Genomic DNA, 17,258 nt, shown 5'->3' on the forward strand with positions numbered 1-17,258 from the left:
TCCGTTGGATGACGTCACCCACTAGTGAGAATACCTGCCTGCTTGTCCTGGGATAATGTTACTTCTATTTTTTGTAACCTAGGAATACATACAACGCTTGACCATGGTTTGTAGTAAACTATATACAAAAAGAAGTGAAACATCCATTGCGAGTTTAACCTCAAAATAAAGAAATATGCTTGTGGGACTAAACATATATGATATATAGGTAAGTACATGCTCTATCTATGCTGCCACTAATATATATTGAATGCCACCTAGGTTTTAGGCAGATAATAAATATTTTAAATAAATAAATTTTGAGTGAAATTTGAAGTCTATTGGGGTAAGCTTTTCTAATCTAATCTAATCTTCTGTTTGTGCGTCGCGCATACCTATACAAGCTCAAGGCGACTTACTGGGAAATGAAGAGATAGAGAGGGAGAAGTAGGGAGTGAGTAGGAAGGGGGGGAAGGAGGTCAGGCTGGAGAGGAGGTAGAAAGAAAAAGAGGCTTAGGTCACCATGGATTATATTTCTAAAGAGTTTTAATAATGCATTTTAATTTGAATAGTCTAAAATCATTGTTGAAGGAGACAAAACAGGAGAAACAATGTCCCACATACCATACAATGAGAAAACAAAAAGAAGTGGGAAACTTGAGAGTCCAGGATACACACAAATTTATTTCACTATGAGAAATTCACTGATACAGAATGTGTATCACATCAAGCTGTCGACACGGCCATGTTTCAGCTGATTTGCTTTCGTCAGGAGAAAAAGCAATACAGTACTTTGTTTATCAAGCTGTATATGTAATAGAGTGTATTGAGAAGAAGCACTCAATAAAGCGTGAAACACTAGCGGCAGAGGTTCCTTTCCACTGCTTCTGCACGGTATATGCTTTATTAAGTGCTTCTCATTACACTGTATTACCTATAGTCACCCTCATAGTCATCCTGATGAACTTTGTCTTGATATCCTAGGTGTGATTGAGGCTGGTCATAAGTTTGTCACTTAGGGCAACAGCTTCTTGGGAGCAGCTGAAATCTAGGCAAAATAATAGGTCCTGACAAATTCAAAGAGCCATCAACACTTACATCAACCTTCATTTTTATAGGATTTTGTGTGATGATCATGATTGTTGAGTTCAATTAACAAAATCTTGGGGGAGTTTGCAGTACATTAAGAGCATGAAAGTCAGTGGTGATTGGGAGTTAAGGCTGAAGGTGCACTTATAGCAGGGGTAGGGAACTCCGGTCCTCGAGAGCCGTATTCCAGTCGGGTTTTCAGGATTTCCCCAATGAATATGCATGAGATCTATTTGCATGCACTGCTTTCAATGCATATTCATTGGGGAAATCCTGAAAACCCGACTGGAATACGGCTCTCAAGGACCGGAGTTCCCTACCCCTGACTTATAGCATCCAGTGTTTTTGCACTGTGTCTGGTACCTGATACTTCACTCTTTGGGGAACTGCACTAAACTCCCTCTAGCCCATCCTTCATTGAGGGTTGGCCCACTGGTAGATTTTGGGCATGCTTGGAATGGAAGTAGAAAGCAGTGATGAAAGGTGTTTGGAAGTCATGCGGAAGACACTGGAGAAGGGAAAGTGGTGTAGAGGTCCATATGGGAATTAGTATAGGCATCAATCCAAGTGGAAGAATGACGCTGGCAGCCTGGATGGGCCACTGGCTTTTTATCTGTCATTATTTACTCTGTTACTGTAAACGGAGCCTGCATTGCTGCCATCTACCACCCATTTGAGGCCTGGCAGTAGAAGTGCAGTGACTGAAGTTTGTAATAGACTGAAGCAAGAATGGATCAGCAATGTTTTACTTCCCTTGAAGTAGGGGATTCAGGCTGTTTTCCCATTCCAGTGCAAGTGATCCTCAATTCCCTATTTGGGGTTAATATTCATAGGAAGCTGGATCAAATCTATACAACACACTATCCACTGCTGCTAAAAAATATTAAAAGATTTAAATAAATGGAGGTTACTCTCTCATTGAATGTACGAGTAAATGTGGTTAAGATGAATATTGCCCCTGGACTGCTTTTCCTATTTACAATGGTTCCTTGAACATTACTTAACATGTTTATCAAGGAGCTCAATCAAATAATGACATCATTTATTTGGAATAGGAAGCAACCCAGGATCCTCCCACAGTTGTTATCTTTTTCAGTGGAGGAAGGGCAATGTCTGTCTCTAATTTTAAACTCTATTATTGGTCTATTCTATTACTGAACAACACTAGATTAAGTTATACAAACCTAGCAGTCAGCCCTAAAGGCAACAAAGTTACTTACCTGTATGTAGCAGGTATTCAAGAACAGCAGGACATAAATCGTCACTCATGATTGATGTCACTGACAGAGCCCAGAATAGGAAGTACTTTGCCAGCAGTTTTTTCCATAAGCTTTTGAGCAGGCTCAAAGCACATATGTACCTGTTCCTGCCTGGTATTGTTGTGCAGGACCTCCTCAGTCCATTACAAGTGCAGAAGAATACAACTCCTTGGGGAGGTGAGAGGGTTGTGAGGATTTAAGTCCTCCTGTTCTTGAAGAACATCTACTACAGCTAGGTAAGTAACTTTCTTTTCTCTGCAGAAAGCTCATGGGACTCCCTAGCTACGGGCTGCCTTCAGCAGAAAAAAGAAGAATTCAAAAAATGAACTAGCAGACACCCCTACAATTTTTGTTGGCAATAGGCCTTATTTATATTATTTACTTTTTTATATATAGAAGGGAGCCTGGAGCCAAAATAGAATGGCCTAGGAGGGATAGAATTGGATTCTAAACCCAAAATAGATTCTGGCCAAATCTACTGTCGCATTGAGAGTCTTGCTCTGCACAATAATGCAATGTGAATGCATGAACAGATGTCTATTTTGAAGCCTTTCAAATCTCTTCTATGGAGGCTGACCTCAAGTGGGCTACCAACACTACCAAAGCTCTGATATTATCCTCTGGCTTCTATAAAGGGCATCTAAATATCTATGTCCAAATTTAGGCACGATCCAGAGATTTGTGTGCAACCTAATTGATGAACAAGTCAATTAACATCAATAACTGGACACTAATAATCAATTAGTGATGTTACTTAGCACAATTAGAGGTTGCATTGATTGACTAGGATAAGAATTAAGCAGCTGGGGATGTTAGCAAATTGATTGGGATAGAGGTATTAGGCAGTTTGGGGAGTTAGTAGATTTATTGAGGTAGAGGTATTAGGCAATTAAGTTAATAAAGAGGCTTGTAACAAAATTCATTATTTTTATTTGTATTTAGCTCAGACTTTTTCAATTATTTGCCTCTTTGGGGATGATACCAAAATATGCAATACAGCAGACACCCCTGAGGGTGAATAACATGAGGAGGGACCTAGTGAAGCTTGAAGAATAGGCTGAAATTTGGCAGCTAAGATTTAATGCTAAGAAATGCAAAGTCGTGTATTTGGGCTGCAAAATCCAAGGGAACAGTACAGTTTAGGAATGAAGAATTTTTGTGATAGTATTGATGATCTTAAGGTGGCCAAACAGGTTGAAAAGGCGACAGCGAAAGCTAGAAGGATGCTAGAGTGCATAGAGAGAGGTATGGCCAGTAGGAAAAAGGAGGTACTAATGCCCTTGTATAAGACTCTGGTAAGACCTCATTTAGAATATTGTATAGAATTCTGGAGACAAAATACTTCAAAAAGATATAAACAAGATGGAGTCAGTCCAGAGGAAGGCTACTAAAATAGTCAGTGGTCTTCATCCGCTGACTGACCTTTTCAACGAGTCTCTGGAGCCAGGAGTGGTACCGGAGGAATGGTGAAGGGCGGATGTAGTCCCTGTCCACAAAAGTGGAAGTAAGGAAGAAGTAGGGAATTACAGGCCAGTAAGTCTGACTTCTGTGGTAAGCAAATGAATGGAAACACTTTTAAAACAGAGAATGGTCAAGTTTCTGGAATCCTGTGGATTACAGGACCGGAGGCAACATGGATTCACTAGAGATAGGTCTTGTCAGACAAATCTGATCAATTTATTTGGATGGGTTACCAGAGAATAGGATAGAGGTTGTGCACTAGATGTGGTCTATTTAGATTTTAGCAAAGCATTTGACAGTGTTCCACATAAACATCTAATAAATAAACGGAGTGCCCTCGGGATGGGTCCCAAAGTGATGGGCTGGGTCAAGAACTGGTTGAGTGGAAGGCGACAGAGGGTAGTGATCAATGGAGATCACTCTGAGGAAAGGGATGTTACCAGTGGTGTGCCTCAAGGTTCTGTTCTTGGGCCTGTTCTTTTTAACATTTTTATAAATGATATTGCTGAAGGGTTGTCGGGTAAGATTTGCCTCTTTGCGGATTATATGAAAATCTGCAATAGAGTAGACATGCCGGATGGTATAAATAACATGAGGAGGGACCTAGTGAAGCTTGAAGAATGGTCTGAAATTTGGCAGCTAAAATTTAATACTAAGAAATGCAAGGTCATACATGTGGGCTGCAAAAACCCAAGGGAACGGTACAGATTAGGGAGTGAAGAGCTTATGTTCACGATAGAAGAGCAGGACTTGGGTGTGATTGTATGTGATGATCTTAAGATGGCCAAAAAGGTTGAAAAGATGATGGCAAAAGCTAGAAGGATGCAAGGTTGCATAGGGAGAGGTATGGCTAGTAGGAAAAGCACAGTTACTTACCGTAACAGTTGTTATCTAGGGACAGCAGGCAGATATTCTCACACATGGGTGATGTCACCGACGGAGCCCTGCAGCGGACAGCCTCGAAAGCAAACTTGCTTGAAGATCTTTGGGCTTTCGAGTGCTGCACCGCGCATGCCTTCCCGCCCGAACTAGGGGGCGTGTCTCCTGTGAGGATCCTCAGTTCAGATACCTAGCTAAGAAGCCAACCAGGGGAGGTGGGAGGGTCGTGAGAATATCTGCCTGCTGTCCCTGGATAACAACTGTTACAGTAAGTAACTGTGCTTTATCCCAGGACAAGCAGGCAGCATATTCTCACATATGGGTGACCTCCAAGTTAAGCAAAATGGGATGGAGGGAGAGTTGGCAAGTTAAGAAAAAAAATTCTGCAAAACAGATTGGCCAAAATGGCCATCCCTCCTGGATAAAGTATCCAGACAGTAATGAGAAGTGAAAGTATGAACCGAGGACCAAGTGGCAGCCTTGTAGATTTCCTCAATAGGAGTTGATTTGAGGAAAGCTACAGATGCCGCCATAGCTCGAACTTTGTGCCCGGTACTCGACCCTGCAGAGGAAGAGCAGCCTGAGCATAGCAGAAAAAGATGCAAGTAGCCATCCAGTTGGAAATGGTACGCTTTGAGATAGGACGTCCTAACTTATTCGGATCAAAGGAGATGAAAAGTTGAGGAGATGTTCTGTGAGGTTGAGTGCGTTGGAGGTAGAAAGCCAAGGCACGTTTGCAGTCCAAAGTATGAAGTGCCGCTTCTCCAGGATGAGAATGAGGCTTTGGAAAAAATACTGGCAGAACAATAGATTGATTGATGTGAAATTCTGAAACAACTTTAGGTAAGAATTTAGGATGAGTACGGAGGACCACCTTGTCATGGTGAAAAACTGTGAAAGATGGGTCCACAACCAAAGCTTGTAACTCACTGACTCTTCGAGCAGATGTGAGGGCAATCAGGAATACAGCTTTCCAAGTGAGATACTTGAGGTGAGCTTTGTCAAGCGGTTCAAAAGGAGGTTTCATCAGTTGAGCCAAAACAACATTAAGATCCCAAACCACTGGAGGCGGTTTAAGTGGTGGATGAAGATTAAACAGTCCTTTCATAAAGCGGGAAACCACGGGATGTGCAGAGAGAGGCTTCCCATCAAGAGGCTGATGAAAAGCAGCAATAGCACTGAGACGGACTCGAATAGATGTAGATTGAAGTCCAGATTGTGACAAGTGAAACAAATAGTCAAGCACAGATGCCAAAGATGAAGACATTGGCTGCAGCTGACGTGTGGAATACCAAGCAGAAAATCTAGTCCATTTCTGGCCATAACACTGTCTAGTTGACGGCTTCCTGGAAGCAAGTAAAATATCCTGAACAGATTGAGAAAATTGAGAAGAGTCTGTTATGCAGAAAGGTACCAAGCTGTCAAGTGTAGAGACTGCAGATTGGGATGAAGCAATGACCCTTGACTCTGAGTGAGCAGAGAAGGAAAAACTGGCAGAAGTAGAGGCTCCCTGGTGCTGAGTTGAAGTAGAAGGGAGTACCACGGTTGTCTGGGCCACCGAGGAGCTATCAGAATCATAGTGGCACATTCCATCTGGAGCTTGACAAGAGTCCTGAGAATCAGTGGAAATGGAGGGAAGGCATAAAGAAATTGATTCCTCCAGTCCAGTAGAAAAGCATCCGCCTCGAGACATTGAGGAGAGTAGATGCGGGAGCAAAACTGAGGCAGTTTGTTGTTGAGGGGGGACGCAAAAAGGTCTATTTGAGGGGTCCCCCAACGAGCAAACATCTGACGAAGTGTGGGGGAATTGAGTGTCATGAGGTTGCAGATGACTCAATTTGTCCTCCAGACAGTTGTGTTGACCCTGAATGTAGACAGCTCTGAGAAAGATGTTGCGATGAATCGCCCAATGCTACAGCCTCAGAGCCTCCCGACAAAGGGAGTGAGAACCTGTCCCTCCGTTTGTTGACATAATACATGGCCACCTGGTTGTCCGTCCAGACAAGAACTACTGTGTCGTGAAGAAGGTGCTGAAAAGCTTTGAGAGCATTAAAAATCGCTCTGAGTTCCAACAGATTGATGTGACACTGACGGTCTGTTGAAGTCCACAGCCCTTGAGTACGGAGACTATCTACATGGGCTCCCCATGCGTAAGTGGACGAATCGGTTGTGAGAACTTTCTGATGAGGAAGATTGTGGAACAGTAAACCTCTGGAAAGATTGGAAGAGAGTATCCACCAGCGGAGAGAGTTCTTCAACAAAGGAGTTACTATAATTTGTTGAGAAGGTGGGTCCTTGGCTTGTTGCCATTGAGATGCCAGGGTCCACTGAGGAATGCGAAGGTGAAATCTGGCAAAAGGAGTCACATGAACCGTAGAAGCCATGTGACCGAGCAGAATCATCAATTGCCTTGCAGAAATGAATGAAGACAAGACACCTGCTGGCAAAGCCAAATGAGGGCATCTTGACGTGATAGATATGCTCTCAGGCTGACAGTATCCAGGGTCGCGCCAATGAATTGGAGAGACTGTGATGAGGTCAACTGAGACTTGGGAAAGTTGACTTGGAACCCCAGACTTTGAAGGAATGTAATAGTCTGTTGGGTCGCTGCAATAACCCCTGGAAGAGAGGGGGCCTGGATGAGCCAGTCGTCTAGGTATGGAAATACTTGAAGACCCTGGGTGCGAAGAGCTGCTGCAGCTACCACCACCAGACACTTTGTAAATACTCTGGGGGAGGAGGCTAAGCCAAAAGGAAGGACTCTTTATTGGAGATGAAGATCACCCACCTTGAATCTGAGGTACTTGCGAAAGGCTGGATGAATAGGGATAAGATTATAAGCATCCTTGAGGTCCAGCAAGAACATCCAATCTCCCTGAGCCATCAGGGAGTACAAGGTCGGCAAAGAGAGCATGCGAAACTTCTCCTTGACCAAGAATTTGTTGAGAGCTCTGAGGTCCAGAATGGGTCGCAAATCCCCCGTCTTCTTGGGAACTAGAAAGTAACGAGAATAGAACCCCAAGTTCCGCTGAGACAGAGGAATTTCCTCGACAGCTCGAAGGCGAAGGAGAGCTCGAGCTTTGTGAAGAAGAAGGGGAAGTTGCGACTGATTGGAAGGACACTCTCTTGGAGGGTGATCTGGAGGCACCTGAAGCAAGCGAAGAGAGTATCCCTCTCACAGGATGGTAAGAACCCAGAGATCTGAGGTGATGAGCTCCCACTGGTGATAAAAAGTGGACAGGCGACCCCCCCTATGGGCAGAGGAGAATTATGAAATAGGGAGATTGGAATGCTCAAGCTGAGAACGTCAAAAAGACTGAGCTGGCTTGGTGGCAGCAGGAGTTTGTGACTTCTGTTGACGTTGCTACTGCTGAGGACGGCGAGGTGGAGGCCTGGAAAAAGCAGGAGTCGTTTTCTGAGGGTAATGACGTGGAGTCTGTTTATATGCCCTAGCTGGTGGAGTCTTGGGCTTAGGTCTAATGAGAGAAGCAAAAGAGTGCTCATGTTCTGAGAGACGATTAGTGGCTGCCTCAATAGAATCGTCAAATAACTTGTTTCCTTGACATGGTAAGTTTGCCAAACGATCCTGGAGGTTGGGATCAATGTCGACAATGCATAGCCAAGCCAATCTACGCAAGGCTACAGCAAAAGCTGAGACTCTAGATGATAGTTCGAAAGCATCATAAGAGGCTTGCAGGATAAAAAGTCTCAATTGAGAAAGAGTCTTAAGGATTTACTTGAACTCCGAAAGGCGAGCCTTGGAAACATCAGGATAAAAAGAAGGCAACAATTTGAGGAAATGTTTGAAATAATTGGTGAAAACATAATTATAGTTAAGAATTTGATTTGCCATCATAGAGTTTTGGTATAAACGGCGACCAAACTTGTCCATAGTATGACCCTCCCTGCCTGGAGGGACTGCAGCATAGATCTTGGCAGGATGGGCTTTCTTCAAAGATGATTCCACCACCAAGGATTGATGAGAGAGTTGGGAATTCTCAAATCCCTTACAGGGAACAGTACGATAACGGGATTCCTGCTTAGATGGAATAGCAATGATGGAATAAGGAGTTTCCATATTACGAACAACAGGAGTCATAAGCAATCTCAAAGACTCTTTAGGTGGATGAAAAAGTTCCATATCTGCCAAATATTTGGAGTCTGAATGGAGGCCCAGTTTGAGAGCTTGTCCCATGTCAAACACAAACTTGGCAAAGGAAGTGGACTTAGAATCAGAGGCTTCATCTGGGGAAGGGCTACGAGACTTTGGAGCCACCAAGTAGAAAGGGGAAGCCTCCCTAGAGTATTGAGAGACTGGTTCAGACTCAAGATGCATGGTAACAGAAGAAGCTGCACTGTGAGGTGGAGTCATAGAATGTCTACGCTTCAGACTCCGCAATGGAGATGCACCTGGAGTGCGAGGCACAGAATGAGTCTAAGCAGGAGAAGAAGAGTCCCGGCGAGCTGGCTTCAAAGGAGGAGTCCTTGACCTGGATGGACTTTGGGTCGAGGCAGAGTGCAGTCGAGACCTGTGCTTCGAGGTGGAAGAGCGATCCAGAGAAGAGTGCAATGCAGAGGACTCACGACGAAGCTTGGAAGCAAGGTGCCTCGAATGCTTCGAGCAATGCTTCGAACGAGGCAAATCAGGTGAAGAATCACTGGAGGACAACTGCTTCGATGCATGAGACCTGCCTCGAGACACGAGGACTTGAGGATCCGGTTGAGTCTCAGGCTGGTCTACCCGAGGCAGAGTCGAGGACGGAACCAGTTGAGCCACGATGGAGGATATCTGAGTGGTCAAGATGGACTTGAGCATGTCCTCGAGCATTGGCACCGAGACAGAAGGATCTGATCTTGTAGGTGCAGCAGTGCGCTCCAAAGAGGGCGACCTCGAAGGTGAGTATTCCCTTATCTTGGAGGCACACTTAGAAGGAGGGTGCAAGGAGGACTCTGGTGGCTTCTTAGGTACGGCACCTGAAAGAGACACAGGAGACTTACCCATCGAGGACGTCTTCACAGGGGGCACTGTCGAGACCTTCAAGGGCGTCGAAGCCGGTGCAGAAGTGGAAGTCGAGGTCGAGGTGATAGGCTCCAGATTAATCTAAGGAAATACTTTTTTACAGAAAGGGTGGTAGATGCATGGAACAGTCTCCAAGAAGAGATGGTGGAGACAGAGACTTTGTCTGAATTCAAAAGGGCCTGGGATAGGCACGTGGGATCTCTCGGAGAGAGAAAGAGATAATGGTTACTCTGGATGGGTAGACTAGATGGGCCATTTGGCCTTTATCTGCCATCATGTTTCTATGTATGGGGACAGACTTAAAGATCTCAATATGTATATTTTGGAGGAAAGGCGGGAGAAGAGAGATATGAAAGAGACATTTAAATACAATCAGTTATTGCGATTTGGATTCTTGAGAGACATTTAAATGTGCATGATGTGAGCCTCTTTCATTTGAAAGGAAGCTCCGGAATGAAAGGACATAGGATGAAGTTAAGAGGTGATAGGCTCAGGAATAATCTAAGGAAATACTTTTTTATAAAAAGGATGATAGATGTGTGGATTAGTCTCCCGGTAGAGGTGGTGGAGACAAAGACCGGCTGGGTTCAATAAAGCGTGGGACATGCACATGGGATCTCTTAGGAAGTGGAGGAGATAGTGGATGCTGCAGATGGGCAGACTGGATAAGCCATTTGGCCTTTATCTGCTATCATGTTTCTGTGTTTCCATTTAATTAGTTTGTCTTTCCTTTATTAGGCTTCTATTATGAAAGTGTGTGAACCCTTGTTAATTTAACAGGGCTCATGTTAACTTTAATACAGTTAATACACACAGCCTCATTATTTAAAAAAGGACAGATTTACTAATCAGCATGTGGTAACCCTTGCTACAGTGAATGAACACCACATTAATTTAACATGCTTTCGAAACAGAGGCCTCAATCATCTCTCAATAGCGGAAGGAATAACAAGCAGCTATGTTGGTTCCTGCAGGCTCTAAATACTTTTGTTCTCAAAATGTACTAGGATGAAACTGGGGGAATGCATGCTAGATTTCAGTTTTTGATTACAACAGTGTAGCTTACATGCTTTATCACAGATGGGTGCCAATTATTTGAGACCATAATTTAAAACTTGCTTATATTACTAAAATCATAATACTGCTCACCTGCACATATAGCAACAGCTAGGTAGGCAACAGTTGTAATAAAGATAGCTAACATTGTTCCCTTTGGGATTGCTCCTTGTGGATCCTTACACAAAGAAATAATAACGAGAAAGCATAAAAGACACAGTATTGATTAGATTTAGGACCTTAGAAAAAAGTAAATTGGAAAGTACACAGTGGGTCAACTATTTGGGTAGCTATCTGAAGCTATAATAATCTTGTACATTAATAACTCATTCATAAAACAGAGTGGCCAATATTCAATAGGCTGTGTGAGAACAAAGTTAACCCGATGACACTGTGGCTTAACTTAATCCGTATATTCAATATCCAGTCTAAGGATAACTGGACAAAGTAGCCTGGCTAACTATAGGCTTATTTGGTTCACCAGAGATAGGCAGGTAATTTTGGCCAGCCAGTGTTGCATTTCAGTGTTGACTGACCAAAGTCTATCCATGTCCAGGGCTTCCTGGTTTTGCCTGACTAAATTTTGTGTCTGCCAAGATCTGCTAGACAAAATTTAGTCAGTTAGAAGGGATGGAGAATTTGGAGTTTAAAACAGTGTATTAGCAAAGTTAGCAAGGCAAAACTATTGAATATTGACCTTTATTACGAGGGGTGTTCAATAATTTATCTACCTGAGTATGAAAGAAAGTAGCAAGCATGTTGAAACAAGTCTGTGCATGTTGTGACATGTCTCACGGGTTACTCATGCATAGTTGCAGCTCAGTGTGAGTCTAACATTCCAAGTGACAGGATGTCAGGAGAGTCCTTGTGCAAATCAAGTAAGAAACTACTAGATTTAGAGCTCTGTTCAGTGATAAAATTTCTCACAAAAGAAGGGAAAAAGCCAAAGGAGATCCATGAATGCTCAAGGCAGCAATTTCCTATGAGCGATCTGCACGGGGCAGGAGCGTGGGAAGATCGCTCCTGCCCCGAAAAACCGCTAGACCACCAGGTAAGGCTTAAGGGGGTTTACAGGGCTTAAAATAGCCCCCCCAAAAAAAAATTTGTTCAAAAATCGCAAATAACCGAATCCGCGGATGCTGAAACCACGGATTCGGAGGGAGAAGTGTATATTGAAAATGAAACAAAAATTCTTTGAAAAATCTTCTTTCCTACTGAGATAGATAAGAACATAAGAACATAATTTATTGAACGCCCCATGTAAGTGAGCCAACTGATTTTCAGCTAGGGCCCAGTTAGGACCCGCATAACCTTTAGTAGCTAAAAACAAGTCCCCCAATTTCCTCCATCCTACTACACATATACCATGAGCTGCTGCGAGAGGTCGCAGCAGCCATTTGGTACTGGTAGCCACAAGGGGCATGAGCAAGGGCCTTTGCTCCTGCCCCCAGTGCCTGCACTGAACCACAAGGGAGCATAGGTAGGTCTGGGGGATCCATTCTTATGGAGGGAGGGACAATCCTGAATTTCTATTTTTATTTATTTTATTCTATTCAAAACTTTGTATCCCATCAATCTAAATCTACTACCTTGGTGCCTTACATCCAAACATATACACATCAAAAATTCCAATATATATAACAATATATATGAGGTGATGGGCTGAATCTTCCCTAACAGTATTATTCAGCAGCCACGAGCAACAGGATCCATGAACAACAGGACTCTCCTGAGGGATGGCAAGTGATTTTGCTGGGTAAGAGTGGTTTGAAGAGGGCTTGAGGGTATTCTATGGCCCGGGAGATGTTGAGATAGTACTATTGGAGTAACGGAGGGATCATGACACTCACCGAATGGTATTGCAATGGTGGTACAGAGAGAAGGGTGATGGCATGCTGGGGAAGGGGTTCTGGTGTTGTTGAAAAGTAAAGAGATTGAGGAGGTGGGCAGCTTTCATTAGTGGGGATTAGAGAGAGAAAAATCCTCTCTGTTAATCAGCCTTCTCTCTTTGGGTCAATTAACGTGAGCATTTCTTGAAGCAAGAAGCATGTATGACATTTTTTGGGGAATAATATGCATACAAAATATATTTTAGGGACAGCAAGTCAATCAAAAAATAATTTTTAGCACAAAATTTATAGCACAGGCTCTGTTAGGTCATTTTGACATACTTTGTCTTCAATATCTTGAACAATGGCAATGTTGCAAAGTTAATACATATTGAAAAGAATACCTTCAAGTCTCCTGAGATATTTGCTCCTGCAAGAATACCTGTAGCTGCTGGGAAAAAAATGGCAAAAACTGAAAAAAAACCTTCTTCGCCTCTGAAATCTGGTCCAAAATTTTCCGCAAATATTAATGCTAGAAATGAAAGAGAAAATGGTATAAGTTAACCCTATCTTAATGTCTGAGGAAGTGGGCATAGTACAGTGGATTAAGCTTAGAGTTCTGGATTTCTGTTTGACCTGCATTTCCAGTATACTGAAGCAGGTCTCCATCTAAGTTCTGACACATCTCGTCAAAAGTGGGTACTTTCATAACTGTACATGGGCAAAAAATAAACAGGTGGAGGAGCATAATCAAAAAAAACATCTAAGTCCCCTTTTGGCCTAAGGCCTTAAACGTTGAAAGCAGAAGCAGGGAAAATGTTTTTTTGATAATGGCCTGCCTCTACGTTCAGCTGTTTAAACGCCCAAACCACCACTACATCTAAACTTATACCCCATAATGAACCCCATAATGAACCAAAAAAATGCCTAAGCCCCAAACGTCCAACACAAGGGCTTTTAGGCGAAGGAGGAGCCAGTCCTTCACCTAAAAGCTGGATTCTATAACCAGTGTCTGTCAAAAACAACACCGGTTACAGAATCCATCCCCACCCCCCAAGACATTGGGTCAAGAGGGAGTCCAAGCCCTCTTGCCCCGCGGCACCCGACCTCCCCGACATAGGGGCAAGTGGTAATCCAAGCCCTCTTGCCCCGCGGCACCCCCAAACTCCCAATGAAGATCGGGTCAAGAGGGAGCCCAAGCCCTCTTGCCCTGCGATCCCCCCCCCGCCGAGTCCGATGGGGCCAGGAGGGAGCCCAAGCCCTCCTGCCCCGCGGCCCCCCTGATTACGTTTGGGGCAGGAGGGAGCCCAAGCCCTCCTGCCCCACTATCTATAATCCCCCCACCCCGAGTCCGATGGGGCCAGGAGGGAACCCAAGCCCTCCTGGCCTCTCGCCCTCCATCCCTTACAAGATCGGGCAGGAGGGAGCCCAACCCCTCCTGCCCAGGTGGACCCCCTACCACCCACCCCCCACTACAATATGGGCAGGAGGGATCCCAGGCCCTCCTGCCCTCGACACAACCACCCCCAACGACCATCCCATCGAACCCATGATCGGCCCCCCCCCCCGCTGACCTGCGTAGGAAGATTGCTCCTGCCCTGAAAGCCTGCTAGACCACCAGGTATATCCGGGATGCCAGGGGAAAGCGGGAGGGAGACGGGGGTGGGTCAGAGCTGGACAAGAAGATATTTGCGGGTTTTTTCCATTTGCGGTATGGCTCTGCCCCTATCCCCCACGAATACCGAGGGAGAAATGTATTGTGCAGTAGAATTCAGGGGATCAGTGCCTAATTTAGGCACATGGATTTACACCAGGTTTCAGTTGGTGAAATCCTCACACCCAAAATTGGCACAAAGTGCTATTCTACAAATGGCACCCAAAGCAATTTATAGAACAGTGCTTAGCTCTCATTTTTTTCAGGACCCAGATTTGGATGCCATTTACAGAATTTTGTCCCATATTTCACTATGATCAATCATGTGCCTTGTACATCTTTGATTCCTGACAATTTCTTCTATTCTCAATTTCATTAATATTAATCTTTACAAATAAATCATATTTGTCATGAACTTTAGGCCATATTCTATATAGGATACCTACATTAGGCACCACTAGGTGCCCTAATTGCAGCCACCTAGAAAATGCTTAAGTTTGGGATCCATGCCTAATTTTTTTTAATTGACTTAATAGGTGTGGTAATTGACCGTGCCGGTTTTCAATAAAAAAAAAAAAAGGTTAAACAATTTAAGAGTTTGGCTGCTGAACTTTTAGGACACCTAGCAACGCCTAAGTGAAAGTGCCCTCCCATACCTAAAAACGCCTACCGATGTGGTGTGGTTAGGGGCGAAGAATAGGCATGATTGACTTAGGCATCATTAGGTATCCGAGATAGGCGCTGGTAACTTAGGCCAGCAAAAAGTTGGCGTAATGGAGGGGCACCTACCTTTTAGGATGTCTAGCAATACCTGTCTGCTTAGGCGTCACTATACATGATTGACAACCGCGCCAAGCCACCTACAAAGTGCTGTTTACAGAATCCGGCCCTTTGTGCTCATATAAATGTTATTGAAGGTAGAACCTATTCATTCATACACAAAATTGGTATTTTGAACTTGCATACTTACCCTGGTAATTAAAAAACCCTCTAGACCTCTTTTCATTGTTGGTTGGAATGACTGTTCCAACGAAAAAGTTTACAATTGCAATAAGAAGTATCACTAACAGCAGCACTTGTGCCTGTGAATAAAATATAGATATCTTACTAAAAGGCCATTTAAAAAAATGTTTTTGCAAAGTCACAACATATTTTTTTATATATTACAGAAATAAAAAAGGTCAATATTTGAAAAGGTGAAGTCGTGTTTGCCATGCTGTTTTGTCATACTATGCTCACCATACCAAGTTTTGTCATATTATGCTTCCATGTTTTGTTAACTGTTTTGTCATCTCTGTCGGACAATGTTTGCCATGCTATCTTCTACCACACTATGTCTGAGAGTATGGCACATGGGTTGGAACTGCAGTCTCGGCACCCTGGGGTTGTGGGTTCAGGCCCACGCTGCACAATGTAACCCTGGGCAGGTCAATTGGTGCCCCAGGTATATTAGATAGATTATGAGCCCACCATGTAAACCGTTCTGAGCTCCCCTGGGAGAACAGTATAGAAAATTGAATAAATAGATAAAAGGCTGCTAAATGGGATAGGGAACACTACCCTTTTAGCAAGTGAAATGTAACTATTGATTCATACTATATAGAAAAAGGATGGAATCCAATTAAAGCAAAAATTAAATGAGTTAATAACTGGAGTGAGCTTTGATGAGAGCTTTAGAGATTGGGAAGACCACTTCTGGGCAGACTTCTAACAAACTGGGGCCCAGATGCAATAAATATTTGGCTTTTGAATTTTCTGAAGGCTTTTGGTGTGGTGCCCACAGATATGCTGAAGAGATATTTAATTGAAGTATTAAAAATTTCCCCTGAACATACACTGCCATGGAATCATATACAGTGGTACCTCGGTTTACGAGTGCACCGATTTGCGAGTGTTTTGCAAGACGAGCAAAACATTTGCAAAATCGATGCCTCGGAAACCGAGCATGGTTCGATTTATGAGCGCCCCACCACAATCCGGCACCCTCCCCCCCCCGCGATCTGACACCCTCCCCCAGTGATCCAGCACCCCCCCCCCGACGCGATTGGCCTCCTCTTCTGCTGGGCCTTGAGCATCTGCGCATGCTCAAGGCCTGTGAGTTCACGTGCTCAGATGCTCAAGGCCCAGCAGAAGAGGTCAATCTTCGGGCACCGGCACCAAGCACAGGACATGCCGGTGTCGGTGCCCAGATGAGGGTAAGAAGCGGCGGGGGGGGGTGGCCAATCGCGGGAGGGGGGTGCTGGATCGCAGGGGGGGCCATCGGGGGGACCAATGCCGGTTCTTTTGGAGGGGGGGGGGGGAACGCATCAAAGCGAGTTTCCATTATTTCCTATGGGGAAACTCGCTTTGATAAACGAGCATTTTGGATTACGAGCATGCTCCTGGAACGGATTATGCTCGTAATCCAAGGTACCACTGTATATTATTTGCCAACTAAGAAAGCAGTTGGTCCTACACCAGAAGTAGAGGAATTACATCAAAAAGTGGATGATTCTTTAAATGTTACGGAATTGCTAGAAACCACATTGTCCAAATCTACAGAGAGGGCTACATTATTAATATCCTTTGTTTTTGAGCAGGATGTAAATGCTATCATGAGATTGTATTTTTGTAACTCTCAAAGTTTGTTTCATGGGAATCAAGTTTGGATATTCCCTGACATCACAAGAACTACACAGAGCGGAGAAAATTGTTTCTAGCTATGAGAACTGAGACATTAACTCTCGGAGCAACATTTGTTTTAGCATACCCATGTAGATGTTTGATAAAGTACTTGGGAGTTAAAATATGTTTTTTATACACCAGAGCAGTTATGAATTTTTCTGGATTTGAAGAGCCTGGCAGCTGGGAAGGTTTAACAATTGTGAATAGCAGTAAGGTTATGGGGTCATTGCTGTTACGCCTATTCCTTAATTGGATTTTCTAAATTTGAGTTTCTTTTCACTCTATTATATCCTGAGTTTGTGGTCTAAGAAAGATTAATCTTTTTCCTTATGTTTGGCTGTTTTTTTGCTGGCATGTTAATTTGATGT

The 17,258-nt window shown here is 43.8% G+C and overlaps 1 protein-coding gene across 5 annotated transcripts in view; it reads right to left on the minus strand.

Moving 5' to 3' along the window:
- Window positions 1-17,258, minus strand: part of SLC12A1 (solute carrier family 12 member 1) — a 138,648-nt gene that overhangs the window by 73,320 nt on the left and 48,070 nt on the right. For all 5 annotated transcript variants that reach the window (XM_033920349.1, XM_033920345.1, XM_033920346.1 and 2 more), the window contains exons 8-10: window positions 15,197-15,308; window positions 12,977-13,104; window positions 10,837-10,921 (exon numbers count right to left, since the gene is read on the minus strand). In XM_033920349.1, coding sequence (XP_033776240.1) covers window positions 10,837-10,921; window positions 12,977-13,104; window positions 15,197-15,308 — 325 coding nt within the window. The remainder of the gene's footprint in view (window positions 1-10,836; window positions 10,922-12,976; window positions 13,105-15,196; window positions 15,309-17,258) is intronic.

The sequence above is a fragment of the Geotrypetes seraphini genome, chromosome 14 (genome assembly GCF_902459505.1).
Source record: "Geotrypetes seraphini chromosome 14, aGeoSer1.1, whole genome shotgun sequence".
Taxonomy (NCBI): Eukaryota; Metazoa; Chordata; class Amphibia; order Gymnophiona; family Dermophiidae; genus Geotrypetes; species Geotrypetes seraphini.